Source organism: Helicoverpa zea, chromosome 25, assembly GCF_022581195.2.
Source record: "Helicoverpa zea isolate HzStark_Cry1AcR chromosome 25, ilHelZeax1.1, whole genome shotgun sequence".
Taxonomy (NCBI): domain Eukaryota; kingdom Metazoa; phylum Arthropoda; class Insecta; order Lepidoptera; family Noctuidae; genus Helicoverpa; species Helicoverpa zea.
Window position 1 is genome coordinate 5,372,662 of NC_061476.1, and position 21,588 is coordinate 5,394,249.

General features: G+C 42.8%; 1 protein-coding gene across 3 annotated transcripts in view; it reads left to right on the top strand.

Annotated features, from left to right (window-relative positions):
* LOC124642599 (solute carrier family 41 member 1-like) overlaps positions 1-21,588 on the top strand; it is a 106,615-nt gene that overhangs the window by 43,103 nt on the left and 41,924 nt on the right. For all 3 annotated transcript variants that reach the window (XM_047181074.1, XM_047181073.1, XM_047181075.1), the window contains exon 2: positions 20,273-20,365. In XM_047181074.1, coding sequence (XP_047037030.1) covers positions 20,275-20,365 — 91 coding nt within the window. In that variant the 5' untranslated portion in view covers positions 20,273-20,274. The remainder of the gene's footprint in view (positions 1-20,272; positions 20,366-21,588) is intronic.

The following is a 21,588-nucleotide window of genomic DNA, read 5'->3' on the forward strand; positions in this document are numbered from 1 at the left end:
CGAAAATAATAACCCGTGTAAATCACATTAAACACAAAAAAATCTGACGTCATTCAATAAATTGGGAAGACAATGATTCTAAGAAAGGCAGGACTGTCTCGAATTGACGTAGGTAACTTGTCAATGGTAACATAAATTAAAGTAAAGATTTATTTGTTCTTGTATTGGTTGTGATTTTCTTTACAATTGTTAATATATTATCGTTCGGTACTAAGTATTGTATAAGAAACACCGTGTATGTCTGCCTATCCACGATTAACTTTATATACTTACTTAACGGAATTTTATCAAGTGATATATGATTTAACCAGCTGTTTTCACGCAGTTTCACCCGCGTCCCGTGGGAACTACTGACAGTACCTGGATAAAATATAGCCTATGCTACTCAGGAAGAGTGTAGCTTTCCAATAGAGAAATATTTTTTCAAATTAGTTCAGTTGTTTCGGGTACAGACAAAAAACTAAAAAAAATCTTCTTTATTTTAATATTTATTGTTAATTGAGTTGAAGCTCATTTCAGTTAATATCACGTGCTGGATTTACATGAGTAAGTATAATAACCAATGATAATTTATCTGAAATTGCAATAGTTTCATGCTTTGCTATAAGTTCCTGTTTCTATGGTAATATATGAGTGTGCAAATATCCAAAAAAGATTGTCTATACCAATAAATAAATTTATATTTCGTTTGTTTGTAACGGATTAAATCAAAACTACTGAACTGATTTAAAAAAATCTTTCACCGTTAGAAAGCTACTATATAGGCTATATTTTATCCCAGTAGTTGCCACGGGACGCGAGTGAAACCGCGGGGAAATCGCTAGTTTACTCATTTTTGTTGCAAAAACGGTTATTTTTTGTTTCCATTGACGGCTTTTGTTTTGTAAATATACGAAAATATGTCGTAGCAGCATATGTTTACGTTATGTTACCTCCTTCTTATTGTAAACGTGATCTTGTTTACATTATCGCAGTATTTCATAGTGTATTGTTCAATATGTTTGCGTCACGTGTTGTTTCACGTTTCGTTCCACTCAGAATTTGATTTTGGTTGGCACACAAAAGTTAGGTTAAGTGAGAGACTGCGTTGAGTGAATAACTTTCGTTGCACTGAGGTAAAATGTCCAAAAATACATAATAAAATTGCGTCTGGTAAAACACCTAATGTGATTAACTTTGATTACAACAACGGAAGTTTTAAAAACCTTTATTACTCTAACCCAAATAGTCCAAGTTTATTTTTGCCTCTTTAAAGCCGATAGCCGTTTTATCTGATTTCAGAATGTCAACCGATAAAATACCAATTTAGCAATGACGTAGTTGATAAATTATTTACAGTGGAATTTCAGTACAGACTGTTAAGAAAACCCTATTAGGTATAATATTTTCTTTGTTTACAATAGTGGATACATGAAAGATTTACATAAATATGTCCCAATTTATTTCACCAAAAAATATGGACATGAAACTTAAAATAATAATAAATAAAAAATAGTCTCACTTTTCAGTGTATAAGTGGACATCTACATAATTTACCAACGACTATATACAATTGATTACCAACTAGCTCTGAATTTATTTTTTCTTACACTGAACAGGTTTTAGCAGGCTAGAGCAAGTCATTAATACTATCTATAGGAATTAAGCAAAATGATAACATAGTGGTCATTAAAAGATTACAAATTAATCGCCTTTCGGACCGACTGATTCTTGATTTAATTGCGCATTCTTTGTAGTGCTTAAGCACTTTGTCACTGACTAAAACCCACCATGTTCCTTCTTCCAAGCCCTTTATGTACCAGGGCCGTGGTAACTCTCGAACAATCCCGCAGCCCAATCTGTTGCCTGGGTTATTCTTGGTAAGACTGATTGTCAGTCATCTTTTTGGCATCTGACTACCAGTGAAGACTGCTAGAGATGTACAAATTACAATCGGATCCTACGGTTTGCTGTGCCTTCTGAAACACATAGAATCTTAATGCGACATAGATGTATCTCCGAACCGACCGTTAGTTCTCTCTACCATCAACCTATACCAAAACTAGTTGGTATTTTAAATACGAGGAACCTAGTCACAACAAATTATTCTTGGAAATGTTTTTTGTTTGCATCACTTTATTTATAAAGTGAAATAATAAAATTTATTTCTATTGCCACACCTGTTTTAGCAGATTGTTTGCGGATGTTCTGGCAATAAAATAATAAACTATTTAAGTAGAAAATCTCTTTTTTAGGGTTCCGTAGCCAAAATGGCAAAAACGGAACCCTTATAGTTTCGTCATGTCCGTCTGTCCGTCTGTCCGTCTGTCCGTCTGTCACAGCCGATTTACTCGGAAACTATAAGTACTACAGTGATGAAATTTGATGGGAATATGTGTTGTATGAACCGCTACAAAAATATGACACTAAATAGTAAAAAAAAGAATTGGGGGTGGGGCCCCCCATACATGTAACTGAGGGATGAAATTTTTTTTTTCGATGTACATACCCGTGTGGGGTATCAATGGAAAGGTCTTTTAAAATGATATAAAGTTTTCTAAAAAACATTTTTCTTAAAGTGAACGGTTTTTGAGATATCAGCTCTCAAAGTCGTAAAAAGTATGTCCCCCCCCCTCTATTTTTATAACTACGGGGTATAAAATTCTAAAAAAAATAGAGGTGATGCATGCTAATTAACTCTTTCAACGATTTTTGGTTTGATCAAAGTATCTCTTATAGTTTTTGAGATAGGTTGATTTAACTGTAATTTACGGAACCCTTCGTGCACGAGTCCGACTCGCACTTGGCCGGTTTTTTATGACATCATTCTGAGTATTTGTCGAGATTCTGTGTCTTATCTTTATTTGTTACGCTTTTGCACTAAAACGAATAAAGTGATTACGATAATGTTTAACATGATCGGATAAAATGAAGTCTATAATGAAGTGTATAGGCTGTTTTTTATCCTGGTAAATACGTAGATAGTTAATGATCATTACATAAATGTTAAAAGAAAAATATTTATGAGAGAGTATTAAGCCACTATCTATCAAGATTAATAGATAATAATGATGTATCATTCCATGTACTAAAGCTGCAAGTGGTCCGTATCGAGATCCTAGATAGGTCTATATCTAAATATGAAATTTTAAAGGAATTTAAGTATGACTAAAAAATTTATGATAATACTACTTCAAAACAAAGATTTAAATTAAAATCTTCATAGACGAAGAAATATGTGTTCAACGATGTTAAAGAAATAAACCGACACAGTTGACATGTCCTTGGCTGTCAATTGAACATCCTTGGCAGTTGTTACGGGTAGACAGAAGCCAGTAAGTTCGACAACCAGTCTTACCAAAGGGTTTCCCGGGTATCTATTTTGAGGAGGTAGGATAGGCAGTCGCTCCTTGTAAAACACTGGTACTCAGCTGCATCCTTTTAAACTGGAAGCCGACCCCAACATAGTTGGAAAAAGGCAGATGGCAGATGAGGTGATATTTCCTTGAAACAATACTCATAATGAAAAAGTACATAATAAAGGTGTACATATGTAATTAGCTGATAGTAATTATGTAGGTATTTATGCTTGCGTATTGGCATCGTCAAGGCAACGTCACGTTCACGGCGAATGCATGCAACTTCAATGAGTTTGTACGTGGTTTTAGAAAATATACAAAATATTGCTAGTCATTTAGATTTATAATAAAGATTGATTATTTGTTACTAGCTGACCTAACAAACTTCGTTTAGTTTAAACCTTCCCTAGACCTTTACAAATATTTAAAACAAAATAAACCAAATCGGCCCAGCCTTTCTCGAGTTTTAGTGAGAATAACGAACAGAAATTATTTTTTACAAGAAGCCAGTAAATCTCAAAGCGTCATCCGGTTAGACTGCAAGCCGACCAACGTACCTAGTTGGGAAAAGGCTAGGCAGATGATGATGATTTAGTGAAGAATAGAATTAAATTACAAAGTGTTCAGAACGAAAATGAAGGTTATTTTAATTTGTACTAATCACCTAATGAGTAATAATTTTTAGTTTAAAAGAAAATTCTAATTCAATGACTGACCATGAATTATTCCACAATACTTGTTTCAACATTTTGATTATCAGTAATTTTGTTGAAAACCTTTCATTGTAATTATTTATTTGGGGAAGTGTTAAATTTCTTTATATTTTGAGCATTTTTGAATTTCTACTTTGCCCGTAAATGTTAACAATTCTTTGAAATGTAAAAATCTCTGATCACAAAGTTGATAAGATATAATTTGAATAATACCTAATTTAATAAAAATATCTATATCTTAGCCCCTTAGAGCTGAGCCAATTTACCTAAAGATATGTATTTAAATTCAGGTTCTAGAAAAATAGTTATTGCCATATGTTCTTGCATAATTATTAATTGTTTTTAGTCAGCGTATCTCCATATTTTTTTCTATGTAGTTTACTATTTATTCCCTTAGCAATCAATCAGGAAAATACCGATCCATTTGTGACCTAAAAATTGAATGAAAGGCCTTATCAAGATTTTTGCAAATTTCTTGAATGTGAAATGAAAGACGTTATGCAAAGCATGAATAATTGGTACAAGATTAATGCACGCTAATCTGCAATCAATCATTAACAGAATCGTATATCGATTTTACATTGAAATCGTTTAATAACAACGCAGTTTTATTACTCTATCGGTTTTTACTGTCACATTACAAAACATGATTGACAAATCGTAACTATAGTTACCGCACGTATTTTTAACCAATAGTTATTGCATTGAAATATCACATTTATAATCTTATTTAATATAAATAATAAATTGAAAAAAAATATATTATTATAATAGCGTAATTCTGGGAATGTCCTGGTTACGCTCAAATGATGGCTACCCTAGTATCTAAATATTTTTATTACCTGATGAAATGAGCTGTTTTTAAAATTCCGCTATCCGATTCGAGTCTTTTTTTTTCTTATAGTCTTTCAATCTGGCGTTGAACAGGTGTTGTTCTTTATTTATTTTTAGTCTTTTTAGATTTGACCTTACCAAAGTCAAAAGACTAAATATCCTGTCTTGCGTGAATCGCTTACTAATATACGTTATATACCTACTAGCTGTGTTCCTGCTCGTACCAGGATAAAATATAGCCTACGTTACTTGGGAATGCATAGTGTAGCTTCCCTAATAAAATATTTTTCCAAATCGGTTTAGTAGAGTCGAAGTCTTTAACCTGCAAACAAACTAAAAATATTTCCTCTTTATTTTATTAGTGTTTGTTTACTGTCTATAGCATGTTTCTTTTTTTTTGAAATTGTATTGCCTTCCCAAAATACATCAATTCGTACCTTCGGCTACAGATTATTATTCTAGAAACATTATTGCTTTTTAGGCATTCGATACCGGTATTAGATAGGTCAATGACCGCACCAAGCATAAAGGTACGTTTTGAAACCTAGCTGCCGACTGCAACTGCCAACCGAACAAGCCGTTGTTACATGAAAGCAATCGATATCTGAGGGCGACTGTACAAGTGCACATGCTGCTACCACTTCGTCGTCAGTGGCAGTCTGCAGTTCGCATTAGTCGCGTAATTGGTTTTGCATTGAAGGTTCCGCATGAGGTTAAAGAGACGAATATATTTGTTTTTGTAATTGGTTGTCTTGTTGTTATCATGTTTTGACTATATTTTTTTTTTGAGAAATTAGTAGGATAAAATGTAAAGTATGGTAAGAATAGCCTAGCACACTCTTCGACTACCTAAATGGGTCTAAGAACCAGTCTCACCAAGGGGAACCGAGTTCCCCGGGTAACTGGGTTGTGGGCTGCAGCTAGGCAGTCGCTCCTTGTAAAACACTGGTACTCAGCTGCGTCCGGTTAGACTGAAAGCTGACCCCAACATAGTTAAGAAAAGAATATTCGGAGTTTGGTAAGACAGGTTGTCGGACTATCCTGTTTGTTACACACTCTAAGGAGAACACTTTACATACAGTTGTTTCCGCATTGACAAACATAAGGAAATGCCATAAAAAGGAAAGAGCGCTTCCCATGACAGCCATGAATTATTATTGTTTGTCAGTTCAATAACTATTGTCATGTAGAATTGTAATTAACTAGTGTGTGCACGTGTCTTTGCTTACGTAAGTGTACGTGATGTTATAAAAAAAAAAAATATTTTATGGTTTTTTTATTCAATTTGATTAGTAATAGAAAATGTTTTTTTTTTTGTTTTTGATGCAATTTTATTTGAGCATAATATGTAATTATTTTATCATAGATAAGAGCCACGCATGTTATATAATCAGATTGTGAAGTATACAGTATCAATTCTTACTTATTTGTTTACAATTTATGCTCGAGTAAATATTTTTTACAGCTGTAACGTACAAAATTAAAAATCTGCATTAAATTTGGTAGCTTTAAAATATAAAATACTGTTACTGTTACAGCCTTTTTATCGTCCCACTGTTGGGCACAGGCCTCCTCTCACATGGAGAAGGATTGAGCATTAATCACCACGCTTGCTCAATGCGGGTTGGTGATTTCAGACTATAGTCCAGGTTTCCTCAAGATGTTTTCCTTCACCTTATTATCAGCCATTGGTGTCTAAGATTACTTAGAAAGTACTTACAAACTTAGAAAAGTTGCATTGGTACTTGCCTGACCTGGAATCGAACCCACACCCACATACTCGAGTCGAGAATATAAAATAACGTCTGGATAATTTTAAAGAAGCACGTTTATATGTAAAGCGTTAAGTAAACCGAGCCTAATTTTCGTCCGAAAACAAAAAAGTCTACAAAATTCTGTCGCCGTTATGTTGCAAGCCTTTGCGGTCGATTGCTGATTGCAACAAATAGTTTTCACAATAAAATGAGAGCCAATCTACAAGTTTAAAGGGCCTGTTTATTAATATCAAAAGTAACTTTCAAAGAAATAGCGAAACATTGATTGGGTATGCTCATGTAATGTGCAATCGCAATTTCCATGGTTTTGCAAGTTTAATCTGTATTTTACTTAGTACTCGGGCTATTTATTTTCTCATTGACCTTTAGAGTGATATCATTATATTTAAATGTTACTGTAACTGTTACAGCCTTTTTATCGTCCCACTGCTGGGCACAGACCTTCTCTCACACGGAGAAGGATTGAGCATTAATCACCACGCTTGCTCAATGCTAAATGCTCAATAATTTAACTGTTATTTAAGATTTATTATAAAATACTTTTTGAATATGTACAAAAATGAAACAACATGTAGGTGTATTGATCCATATTGCAAAAGGTTATGACTCCAATGAGATAAGATCTTTTTATCTACTGATATCAAAGAGTTGATTAGAAATATATTACAACACAAGAAGAATGACAGATCTGAAGTTTAGCAGCTTTTGAAATATGTGTCTAATGATAAAATATATGTTAAACATCACTGTGAACAGTACATATGTTAATTCCAATGACGTATGTTTTGGAATTTTAAGGAAACTCTATTAAATACCTACAGTGATGTTGTAAATAAATATGCATAGATGAATTATGTCGCTTGGAAAGATTTATCTGGGACATCACTTATTTAGCTAACTTTAAAATATTTAAAATGTCTGGCAAAGTCTTTATAGAAGTCGAAATTTTTTAAGCAGGTTTTATGGCTAAGAATAATAACTATGAAGTAACACTTCCTTACAATAGCTCATTTCATGAACCATGAACCGCGTAAACTCGCGTGCAACGGTATTTATTTGGAAAACATAAGTCTTGTTTAGCCTAACCGCTATAAGCGACATTATAACACGTGCCTTTACTAAACTGTTAAACAACAACGATATTGGATTACTGAGAAGATTAACCAATTTGTTAAATGGAGCTCACATTTTCGAACCAAGAGTTGGTTTAGGCTCGTAAATCAGTATGATGATGAATGCATCGGCAACTTTGATTGGGAATTAAGACCATCCAAAAATACCGACGAACCGATCAATTTTTTTCAACTGTCGGCTGACAGTTTATTCTGCAGTGTGTTGAAGCGCTTACCCAATTTATTATCAATTTTTTTATTTATTACTTACTTTTTTATTATATTTCATGAAATAGTCAAGTATTGCATTAAATATAACGTTCGTACATACACGGCATAATAAATAAAATCCATTTAGATTTCAGTTAAGAGACCCATAGTAACGAGAGATTATGCAAAGACATACCTAGTATTTTTGCATTTTCAAAACTTATACTCATATCACGATCTGTAAATAAAAATCAGATCTATAAAAACTCACACTTGCCTGCTATTAAAAGTGCAGTAATCAATCGAGAGTAAATCAATTAAATAGCATGCAATAATCGATTATCAACTGGAACTATAAATGTGAGGGATCACGTTTTCAGTACTATTTCAGAAAGAGATTTTACGGATACAATATTAATGTCAACTTATGGCCTTGGGCAAACTATGTAAGTACTTTCTTTGATTAAAAAATCGTGCATATTCAACTTAAGAATACTTATTTTATTATCGTTTTTAGTATTTGTTGTTAAAGCGGCAACAGAAATACATTATTTGAGATAATTTCAGCTGTCTAGCTATCATGGTTCGTGAGACAGCCTGGTGACGGACGAAGTCTTAATAATAGGGTCCCGTTTAACCTTTTGGGTTCGGAACCCTTTATATGAGGTAGCTCTAAATTTGACTGTTTTTTTTTTATATTATGCAAAGCTGTATGTTGTTTCAGTTCTAAAACGGTATATACTTAAGATATGTAGGTATTTAATTCTACCTGTCCGTATTTTAATTTATCGTATGTAGGAAAAATTCAAATGAACGTTCCGGGTACACCAATTTTAAGATACATTTCAAAGGAAATAACATTCAAGACAATATAATCCGGCTCAGTAGTGCAGTCATCTGCGCAAGCGCAGACGCGCCCACGCAATCAAACTCATTACTTCACGTTTATTTATTTATAAACGCGTTGCTTAGCAACCGCATCGACCTTTGTAAGACGTATTATGTTTACTTTGGCGAATAATCATTACAAAAAATGTCTACTTTGTAATATTTGTACGCACACATTGTCGACTAAATATAAACATTGCATTCTTTAGCATAGTAAGTAGGACGATCAAAGTTAAGCTATGCTTGTCGCGGTTGGTGAGTGGATGGGTCCAATACTAAACACTGCAGATACGGCAGAGGTTCTATATAAAAGTCTAGATTATATCTAGCAAAAATCTACTCCAAAAATAATGCAACAAATTATCTAACTTACGATCGTTTATGTATGCATAAAACACTAGGAAATACCATAGTTATTGTGCATTATACTTACATTAAAATACATTATGATCTAGCCTTTCCAAAGACAGTTTGATATCATATTTTCTTGTCCAATTTCCACAAACCACTTGAACCATAAAAGTTGATAACAATTGGCGCAGACGCTACCGATTAACAGATAATAAAAACACCATGATACCAATGCATAGACAATAAGAATAACTCTTTAGATGACACACATAGATAAGACGGTCTATAATGTATAAAAATAGGTTATTGTTTATTGTTATCAACCTTTTTAAAAGTACATTTATTTCTTTTACCTTGGCTTCATTATAGGGGAAAGGCCCGAGGTTTTTGTGAAACTGAGAACTAGTTTTCGCAGGCGACATCACTTGCTTTTTGCGTTCTTTAATTAGGTACATTATGAGTCAGCTAAATGCCTGAGATGTACATAAGTGAATATATTATAGTCTTAAACTAAACTAATATTATGAAGCTGAAGAATTCGCTTCAATGCGCTAATCTCACTGCTCTGATTTGAAAAAATCTTTCTATGTTAGATAGCCAATTTATCGACTAAAACTTGGGCTGTATTTTATCCGGGTGTGCAGAGTAGTCCCACGGGAGGAGTTTGAAAACATTGACGGAAGCTAGTCGTACTATGACAAAACTGGATTATGGGTATATCGCATATAGCTTATATAAATCGAATAAGAAATAGGCATCATTATTTTCTGACTTTTCTCAATGCTTGAGTATTTTGATTCGACTTAATTAAATACCACGTGAAAAAGGCGAATAAAATCATAACGCGTATTTCCTAAGATAAGCATGTTTAAACACAGCGTTTAGCCTTTTATTTGAGCAGATTAACATTGTTTACAGAATGAGGTTATCTTTCCAACAATAATTGTTTGTAGTACTTGGAAAATACCCGTCATTCATATCGTTGACAGTTCCCATTAAAGAAATGTATCGATTTCCTATGTTTACTGTATGGTTCATAAGTACTGGGAAAGGATTGAAAATCATTCTCAGATGCAGTAAAACAAAAATGATGAAAAATCTATTGTTACTTTGTTTGAATCTTGATAGTTCTCGTGTTTGATAATTATCTAGCGCAGTGGTTTCCCCGTGTCCCTACCATTTAAAGATTTTTTCAAATCATTCCAGTAATCCTGAGATTAGTCTGTGATTAGTAGGGTCCAAGCAAATAAATAAACTCTTCACTGTATGTATATCTTTTCTTTTCGTATTTTCCGACTTACGGAGACTTATGACATAGATAGAACGATAAAATGATAGATAGGGTTATATTCCAATAGCTGTCTTTCAAGACGATATTACTTCCCGGATTTTTGGCTAAGATGTAAGATGGTTGATACTTAACTATCCGGATACTTTATTGAATCAGGTACTAGGTATGTTGAACACGAAAAACGAACTAGGTTTGTTTAAAATTACTCTAAGTTTGAACACGAATGATGATATACGTTGATGATTATGTTCACCGTGTAATCAATACATGCCATCAGTTTTCATGGTCGGTGACATTATGTCCATGCTATTGACTATTGTTTAGAAATATTGTAACTTATACATGTGTTTAAATAAAATTGCCCTATTCGCTGAACTATAAAATTATCTGAAGTTGCAGTTTCAAGCTGTAAAATAAGTTTAAACTATCGATAATATTAATATGATGGTTAAAGAAATGTTAAGTGATCTTATTAACTGCGTCTAATAAATTGATCTACTTAGTGGTCAAGCGCGATTGCCATGCACGGGGTTAGATTTTTAGGTAGGGAAAAAGGGGGAAAATTTTACTTGTCTGAAAGCTACTGATGTGTTCAGTAGGTTTTTATCAAACTTACATATCAATTCAGGTTTTGGATGCTGAAGGTGTTACTCCCCTGTCCTTGGGAAAAAAGTAGACTTTTAAAAACTACAGGGCAACGTAACAGGGGCTTATTAAGTGTTTAAGCCGGCAGCTCAATAAAACGGAGGAGAGTCGGTATCATTTACCCGTCTCTCATAATTTTCGTAAAATGCAAGAATATTAAGTACTCTGTGTCATACTCAAAGGAATTTAAGGTCAGATTAAAAAATACATGAATTATAGTCACTCGAGATGTCGCTTAGTAAATAGGTTAGTTCCTTTAGTATCATATTACTTTGTTAATGGCGTTAACACAATTACGCTCAGAGGTCGTTCTTAAGACTTTTGTGTTAAAAATACAGTTTTATTTGTCAGTACGAAGTATCATCATCAGGCTTTTTAATCGTCCCACTGCTGGGCACAGGCCTCCTCTCACACGGAGAAGCATTGAGCGTTAATCACCACGCTTGCTCAATGCGTGTTGGTGATTTCAGACTTGATAGTAAAGGTATCCTCGAGTTATTTTGATTTACCTTTTAATGTATCATTGGTGTTGTGTGTTTTATAGTTCGGCCATTCAGAGAATGCGTTCCTGACACGTCGCGATTGAACTGACGACGTAACTTTGCAATGGCGTTGCAGTTACGATAAAAATATTTTTGCTGGTTGTTTACCGTTTTAACAATTGAGGAGCATTAAAACAACATTATTATATCAATAATCAATGAATGTTATTACGTCGTCAGTTCAATCGCGACGTGTCAGGAACGCATTCTCTGAATGGCCGAACTATAGAAAGTACATATAAAATTTGAAAAGATGCGCACTTGCCTGACCTGGAATCAAACCCACACTCACAGCTGAGTGGTTGGATCTTTACTCACTAGGCCTCCACTATTTCCAAGCAGATATACAACAGTAAATACACGCGTACTCAAGCACTTAAAAATAGTTACTTATCTCAATCTTAACCGATTAACCATAACAGCTTAACAAATAAACTCAATTTTTCATATAGCTAGGTACATGGGTAAGTAGGTACTATATCATAATGAAATAGTCGATCTTCTAAACCGACTTCAAAAAAAACTTACCACGTTGTTTGGGATTGTTAACAACCCATATTTTATCGTAGTGCAGGAAGCAGTTTCCTCGTGACGAAGGCTAATGATCGTTCATACAAAAAACGGGTCACACCCTTAGCTAAGTACCTATTGCAACTAAATATTATGTATACCTACTAAGAGTATGCGCATACTGACGACTAAACAGTCGGCCGACACTTGACCCGATGGTTGGTCATCCTCCTGCCCTTAATGAACCCGGTGGTTGAAAGTTATTATTTATTTTTTTTAAGAACCTCGTGAATTTAATATAAGCTTTTAGTCGGTCTGATATCGGCCTTTTTTAAATGAATATCGTGAATCCAACCAAAGTTTTCAGTCGGTCTGAATTCGTTCAAATACCTTTTTTTTTTTTTTTTTTTTTTTTTTTAGCGACGTAAAATCATCAAATGACCCCTCCCGCTGTGGGTTAGCAGCGGTGAGGGAGTGTCAGACTTTTACTGACTAAAATCGTCGTGTTCCGTTCAGCCCCGGCAGGCCTTGGCCCTGCTGGGCCCCGCTGGGGTTGCTGACATCTCTTTGAGGAGCGCGTGGAACAACGCGCGCCGTCGACACGGGTCTGTCGTCTAGAAAGACAGAGGGACGATGAGCCACCCGAACTCACCGCCCACAGACCCACGCCTACGGTGGCCGGGAGTCATCTCGCGACACCCGGCGCCCATGGTGTCTACCTGGTCCAGCGCGGCGGCCGGGATGAGAGGTGCGAACTCTCTGGCGTTCCGCCTCCTCCTTCTCGAGCATGACCGCTTCGCAGAAGGAGGCGACGGCATCCCATTCCCTCTCGCCCCGGACCATGGCCTGAACCAGGGCCGGACGCGAGAGGTCGCCGCCGCCCAAAGCCTCGACGAGGACCCGGCGGTGCCCCTCCCATGCGGGGCACACCTGGACTGTGTGGTCCACCGTGTCCTCGGGGCTGTCCGCACAATGGTGACACCCGGGCGCCTCCTCACGACCGATGCGGTGCAGGTACCTCCCGAAACAACCGTGTCCGGTGAGGACCTGCGTCATGCGGTACGTGAGGGCGCCGTGACTCCTCCCGAGCCACTCCTCAAAGAGGGGACTTACCGCCACGATGGTGGCGTGCCCTGCACTGGGTTGCGACAGTCGCTCCCTCCAGGCCACCATGAGATCGCCCCGGAGCTCCGCCCGCTGCGCGACAACTTGCCGCGGCAACGGGGTTTCTCCCCGGCGCTGAGCCTCCTCGCGCCAGTCGTACAGGCGCAAGAAGACCCTCGCCTCCAGATCCCACGGTGGCAGTCCAGCAAGTAGGCCAGCTGCTTCGCGGGAAATCGTGCGGTACCCCCGGATTAGCCTAATGGCTATCACCCTTTGGGGCACGTTCAGGTAGTGTAAAGCCCGCGGCCGTACCGAACGTGCCCATACCGGGGCCCCGTAAAGGGCCATGGACCGCATGACCCCCGCGTAGAGTCTGCGGCAGGGGGCGTTTGGGCCGCCCAGGTTGGGCAGGAGCCGCTTGAATGCAGCACCTGCCTTCTCCAGTTTGGGGCCCAAACGTCGGAAATGCTCGACGAAGTTCCACCGGCCGTCGAGGACGAGTCCCAGGTATTTCATCGCCCTCTCGACGCCGATGGTAACCCCCCCCCACCGTGACCTGGGAGCCTGAAGGTGGCGCGTTCCGAAGCCCATGAAAGCACATGGCCTCGGATTTGTGCAAGGCCACCCCCAGGCCCAGCAGCTGGATTCTCTCGATGACTGTCGCAACCCCGCGCGTCATTATGTCGGCCGCCTCCTGGTGCGACCTCCCTTGTGCCAGAACCAGCGTGTCGTCAGCGTAGCAGACCACGCTGACGCCGCTAGGGAGGTCGGCGCGCAGCACCCAGTCGTAGCCGATGTTCCACAAGAGCGGCCCCAGTACCGACCCCTGCGGAACACCGCACGACATCTCTCGCCGGTTCCATTCCCCATTGTGACCGGGGTAAATGATGGACCTATCCGACAGATAGGCCTCGACCACGCGACGAAGGTAGGTCGGCACCCGGTGATACCGGAGTGCCTCCCTAATGCAACTCCAGGGAAGGGTGTTGAAGGCGTTGGCGATGTCAAGAGACACCGCCAAGACGACCCCCCCCCCGGGACACAGCATCCCCCGTCGTGAGAGCTCTCACGCGCATGATGGCGTCCACCGTTGAGCGCCCCTTGCGGAAACCGAACTGGTGGTCCGCAAGGTCCGGCCCTATCCCCCCAAGGTGCGCGACGAGGCGGTGTGCGACAACTCGCTCAAAGAGCTTGCCCACCTCGTCGAGCAGCACGATAGGCCGGTATGCGGACGGAGAGTCCGCAGGGCGCCCCGGCTTCCGTATGAGGACCAGTTTCCCTGTCTTCCAACGAAGTGGGAACTGGCCCCTCTCCAAGCATGCGCTGAGAAGCCCCCTAAGTCGAGGCCCGAGAGCCTCAAGGGCCAGGACCCAGGCCTTGCCAGGCAGGCCGTCAGGCCCTGGGGCGGTGTTTTTGGCTTTCAGCCTAGCCACCGCCACTCTCAGGTCCACCCCAGTCACCTCGGGGACATCGTCGTCGTCGGAAGTGTGGTCCGTCGTTGACACCGCGGGTTGCAGAGCCATGGGCGGGGGAGAGTGTTCCCCGCGCGAAGGGAACAGAGCGCTCACCACCTCCTCCACCAGCTGAGGCCGAAGACTCTGGGTCAGCGGGGGGGCCCATGGGCGGAGCTTGCCCCGCACCATTTTGTACGGGCGCCCCCACGGGTCCCTGTCCAGAGACCCCAGCAGCTCCGCATTGGCCACCTCCTTGGCCTGGATGATGGCCAATTGGAGGGCGGTCTTCGCAGCTCTGTATCCCTCGTACAGCTCTGCTTCCCTGGCTTCTGCATCCGGAGGGCGGATGCGCAGCCTGCGGTGTCTGGTGTACAGGTGCCTCGCAGCGACGCACACCTCTCGAAGGGCGGCGATCTCGCAAGACCACCAGTACACCTGGCGTCGGGCGCGTCCTGGCGGGGCTCGGGGCATGGCCACGTCACAGATCTCGGACATGGTCTCCCGGAACCACTCCGCCTCGTCGTTGATGTCGGCGGGCCTGTCCGGTGATGACACCCAGGCCTGCACGACTGAGGCTTCCAGGAGAAGCTCCCGGTCCAGGTGCCTCAGCGCCCAACGTGGACCACTCGGGGTCTGCAGGACCGGCGCGCTAGGGTTCTGGGCGGAGACGTCAAACCGGATGTACCGATGATCGGAGTAGGTCTCCACCCTCTCCTCCACGCGCCAGTCAAAGACACGCGGCAGCAGAGCGGGACTGGCGAACGAGATGTCCACCACTGACTCGCCCCGCATCCGTACACACGTGGGGACAGAACCCCGATTGAGGACGACCAGGCCTGCTTCCAGCGCCCAGTCCTCCACCATCCTACCCCGTGCATCTGTGCGTCGGGAACCCCAGGCCAAGTTCTTGGCGTTGAAGTCCCCTAACACTATCACGGGGAGGGAATAACTTCCGACGACGACGGACAACTCCAGGAGGGAGTTGTGGAACTCGGCGAGAGTTCGGCTCGGGGAGAAGTACACCCCCACGACGACTATCTCCCCGAACCGTGCTGCGACGCAACCCCTTCCACTCTTCACCCCTTCGAGGGAAGGAGTACCAGCGGCGGCCGACGATATGATGGTCACTGAGCCGCTAAGGTCCTTAACCCAGTCATCCCTGGGAAGGACAAAGTACGGCTCAGCGACCACGGCGATGTTGATCGACCAGTGCGCCATGCTTTGGAGCAACAGATCCTGGGCACGGGCGCAGTGGTTGATGTTCGCCTGGAGGAAGCGTAGTGGAGCCAGGCTAGCACTCCATCACGTCTTCCTCCCCTTCAGACGCGGGCGCTGCGGCAGCAGCAGTGGCGACGGCGACAGCGGCGGCAGCGTTGGGGGCGGCGGCGGCCGCAGGAGCTGCGGTGGTGGCCACTGCGGAGGTGGCGGCGGTGGCAACGACGGACGGCCGACCCTTGCCCTTACTCGGCTTGGCGGGTGGGGCACAGGTCTTGCTCCCCGCCCGGTGTTCGGCCGGCTTGCCAGCAGCCGCACATGCAGAGCAGTGCGGCGTGGCGCTGCATTCCACGGCCTTGTGACCGGGCTGACCGCAGCGGAAACAGAGGGCGCTGCGGTCGACCTCCGAGGTGCAACGGACACCCACATGATGCCCGACGTGGCATCGGAAGCACCTCAGCGGTCTGGGGTCAAGCAGCTTAACCTGCGCCGACACCCAGCCGACCAGCAATCTTCGGCCGTCAACAATGTTCTTGGCCGCCGTCACGGGGCAGCTCACCGTGATGGTGCACGTGCCCCTGAAGTCGGGACGTATGGTGCCCGCCTTGACTTCGTCGGCGGAGCACCCACCCGTCCTAGCGACGGCGGCCACTACCTCCTCCGCAGTAGCTGAGTCGTCCAGGCCCATGATGCGCAGATCCGCGCACTTGTGGGGCCTGGAGACTCGGGCGTCGTCCGCACTTATGGACGCCCTAAGCCTCTCGGCTAGAGCGTCTGCGGCGGGCCCACTGGCCGCTCCTGGGACCTCCAGCATTCGGGCGCCCGTTGCGGTCACCCTGAGCCGGAGGCCGGAGGCGATACCCAGCTCCTGCAGGTTCACCGCCTCCTTTGCTTGGGCGAGCACGTCGCGGTACGACACGCCCCTTTTGACCGCGTCCGGCTGTAGTGTGACTCTACAGCCGCGGTTTTGGGGGCGCGGAGTTTCGCCGCGGCGGCTCGCTCCCTGCGCCGCTGTTTCTGGGCCTTCTTTTTGGCCGCTTTGGCCGCCCTCCGCCTCTTTTTCTTTTCCCCCACCACCTGCCACTCAGACTCAGTGGCAGAAGAGGTAGGGGCCGCAGACGGTGTCGGCTTTGGAGGGCGTTTCGCCACTGGTGCCGACGACGGAGCCGGTGCTGACGTTGGCACCGGGGGCCTCTGCGCCTGGACCGCCCTTGCGGTCTTGGGCTTTGGCTGAGCGGGCGCCCTCCTGGTCGGTCCGTTCGGCGCCGTGACAGGGGGCTTGCTCGGCGGTCCCCTTCTGGGTGGGGGTGCCGCTGCAACCGCAGCCGCATAGGAGGCCCTTTGGGCCGCTGGGGGCTTCGACGCCGCGAGGGGGGGGCGCAGAACCCTGCCCTCCAGGACTGAGAAGCGAGCCTGGAAGGCCGCCATCTCCTGACGGACTAGGGCCAGGATCTGGCTCTCAGCCGGCGCAGTCTGCGCCTGTTGCCTGGCCCCGCCGCGCTCCGCCTCCTGCTCGCGCATCTTAGCGAGCTCCGCCCGGAGACTCCTGTTCTCCTCCACGAGAGACTCCAGGGCGGCCGTCAGACGAGCCACCTCCTGCTGCAGTTTGGCCAGCTCGCTCACGGGAGCCCGGCCAAAGTTGCTCACCGCTGCGGCGGTGATGGAGGCGGTGGCGGCCTCAATGGCGCCATCCTTGCTGGCCTTTTTTCTTTTTAGGGCCACCTGCCTGATGGCGGACTCCACCGTCTTCTCGAAGTCCGCCCTCCGCTCCCGGTCGGAGCCGATGGCCGACTCCTCCTCGGAGGAGGAGCTCAGATGAGCCGCTCCTCCACCACCCACAGAAGCCCCAGCGGACCCTTCGCTGACGGGCCTCCTGGCGACCTTTTTGGCCGAGGCCCCGCGACCACCAGAGGAAGACCCGGGGTCTTCCCTCCTCCTCTTGAGGAAGGCGTCGGCCCGGTGGTCCTTCTTGTTGCGGGGGAGCTTAAAACCCCCCGCATCCCCCTCGCTGGACACGGACTCGGATTCCGAGTCCTCATCCCACTCCTTTTCGTCTTTTTTGTTTGTTTTTAAAGTTTGTGAATCCATATACGTCCCACGAGAATGAGAGCAACTAAACGTCGACCCCGGCAGTGGCCTCATACCGGGGCAAGCCTACATACTGTTGGGGGCGGCTGGCCCCAACAGGGGGGAGCGCTAACGACCGTGTCCCCCACGGCCATTCATCCCCTCGCCGCGCTCCCGAAACTTGGGATTGGGTGGTTTTTTATCAAGAGGTGTCCTTCCTCTGGGCCGGGCGATTAAGCCAAGCCCTCGGCGGCGGCATTATACATGCCTCCGTCTGCTGTCCGGCCAACCCGGCTCAGCAAACCCGCCGAAAGGTTTGCTCTTCGTTGTACGAAGAGCAAACGACCACCGCTTTAGTGCGCCTGCACCTCCGCGGGTATGGCCGCATCCTTGCCATGTCCACTAGCGTCGACTGGTCAGGAGCGGCCCCTCCCTGGGTCCCTCTTTGTCTGGCCTCTCCCCTGAACCTTTCCGGCATGAGTAACTCTACCGGCAGAGCTTCAGGATCATTGAGGCACGCAAGCCCCACCACGACGACAACGTGGGGACCCCCTCGGTGGGGTCGTTCAAATACCTGATCGTTGTTATGTGCGTATTACCACTCATCTTCATACTGATTTATGAGCCTTAACAAACTGTCGGGCGACTAAAAGTTTGCAGTGTGTGCACTCTAAACTCCGTAACACTATTTAGGTCAAACCGTAGATTTCATGCACCAAATGTGTCGAACTTGTGTGGTTTCCGTTTCACACGACTTTCGATACCTACATAAGTTTCGATAACGCTATGTAATTAAACACTAACTTTGATACGTTATGCTTGTTTATTGACCATATATATGGTTGAAGAAGTATTTACATTTCATAGGTTTGTTTGTAAATTTTCTGCGAAGGTACTATCGGGGTCGCTCCCGTCTGACCACTAAGACTTTTCTTTGAATAGCACCGAAGGATTTTAAACCAAAAATTCACAAGTGGTCAGATAGAAAAGTCTTTGGTAGTACCTACAGTGTATTAGCTGTTCCCTTCAGTTCCAATGTCGTCCAGAGGGATCTATGTACCTCCCGCAGCCGGATAAAATGTAGTTTATGTCCTCTCTCGAAGTATCTCTGTACATTTTCATCCAGACAGATAGTGCCTGAAGTTAGTTTTCAAATGGTAAGTCCATTTGACAACTAACTAGTAAGAAGAGAGAATTAGCTGCATAAGGGAGATTCAATTATGCATACAAACATAATTTGCAATCTGAGTTTACCTGTATGATTCTCAAGTTCAAGACTTTCTGTGCGTTTTTCATTGGAATCGGTTCAAAAGTTTTGGCACGAGAGAATTTTAGACAGACAAAGCTATTATCGCAATTTAAAGATATCTGAAACAATTAAACCATTTTCCTATTGAATATTGTATAATAGGTGCCTTATGTAGTTTTATCAAAAGAGATAAAAAATCACGCCACCAAGAGATTTGTTGACGCAAAACCAATCATAGATTTTAATTGAGATTAGGAAAACTACATCCAACCATCTGCTCAATTATAATGTTATATGTTATTCCTTGAACATATATAATGTACAGATGTGTGATAAATAAGATAGATCTAAAAGATAAGTTATGGCAATCTCTACTTACTTTCTTGGCTAATCAACGAAGTGATTTCTTTAATTAATGAAAAAAAAATACCTTTATTGATGTATAAAAAAAGTATTAATGGAAGAATAAAATACGATGCGCCGAACCCAATTAAAATTCGCAGTAGAAAGAGAAATATCACGTAAAAAGAGATTTTTCTAGAGGTTTCACATTGAAAAAAAATCAGCAATTTTCATTTTAGGTATTTATTGGTTTCAAAGTCAATTTTTATCACATTAAAATTCGACCTGGTAGGTATTACAAGATTAATGTAATCTATTGATTCTTTATAGGTAGAATGGAAAATTGAAGATGATTATTTAAAAGGTTTATCCGATTATCTACAATTATCATTTTAGTGCCGAATAAGCATGACATAGCTAGTCATCTATAGATACTAATATAATTACGAGAAAATTATATAACAAACAAAATAGGTTTTTTCTTCATTATATCAAAGTATAGAAATATGAAAACAGACAATTTAAATGATTCTAGAATGTCCATTGTTCAGATTTTCACACACATTATTATGAAAACATGGTCTGAATTTATCAAAATACATTGGTTAACATAAACTATCTCTTGTTCCCAGGCATGGTTGGAGCCCCGGATACTGTCAAACCCTCAGAGAAAGTTGAGGATCAGTCTCCTTACCTTAACGGCAACCCAGTGTTCACGATCAGCGGTGAGTACCTACTACACTCAAATGCGTGTATCATCACTACATAGTAGGTATAAAACAAAGTCGCTTTCTCTGTCCCTACATCCCTATGTACTTTTTGAAGCGCTTTGTTTAATAGACAGAGTGATTGAAGAGGAACGTTTATATGTATAATAACATCCATTAAATAGTGGAGAAATTTAGTATCAGCCGTGCGTCTTTTCCCAACTATGTTGGGGTCGGCTTCCAGTTTAACCAGACGCAGCTGAGTACCAGTGTTTTACAAGGAGCGCCTGCCTATCTGACCTCCTCAACCCAGTTACACGGGCAACTAATAGGTAAGACTGGTCGTCAGACTTACTGGCTTCTACTATGACCTCCCCAAAGTCCTCCGATAAGTGATACGAAAGTAAATTCATGAAAAGTTTTTTTTAAAGCCTTACAGTACTTACAAACCTTAACCTTAACTTATCTTGCTAAATGTAAGTGTTTAGTGCATAAATGAACCTATTGTTTATTTTCTCGCATTATCTTTATCAGTACGCCTTGTGAACGTTAGAAGCCTGATCATTGCATATCATTGCAAACACAATAAATAGTCAAGATTAAACCTATTAATAGTACCGGTTTTCAATGGAGCATCTAAGTATGTAAAGTAAGATCTAAGTAAACATTAAAGGAAATTACAGGAAAAAGGGCAGTCTCTGTCCTTCTTGCTTTCAATACTTGGAATACTTGTAAATCTGAATCTGTAATTTAATCGTCCAACTGCAGGGCTTATCCTCTTTTCATACATAGTAGGAATGAGCGTTTATCACCAAGTGTCCCACATTTTCACCGGTCAGAATCGACGGGTCACCGATTCCAAACATTTAAAGACCAGTTTTCTGACACTTACGCAATTATTAGACATTTAAATAAAACTACTTTTACGGATTTTTTTATAAGAAGTTTTATTTACATTTTAAGACCAGGTTTCCTCAAGTATCTTTTGTCACCATAATTCATTAGCAAACATTGAAAAATGAATCTCCAATCGATTGAACATTTGAGCGCCTGCTAGCAGTCACCGTCTTGTCAGCCGAAAGACGTCTACTGCTGGACAAAGGCCTTCCCCCAGTCCTTGAAAACTGCAGTCATCCTCCTCCGAGCCTTTTTCCCAACTATGTTGGGGTTGGCTTCCAGTCTAACCGGATGTAGCTGAGTACCAGTGCTTTACAAGGAGCGACTGTCCTATCTGACCCCCT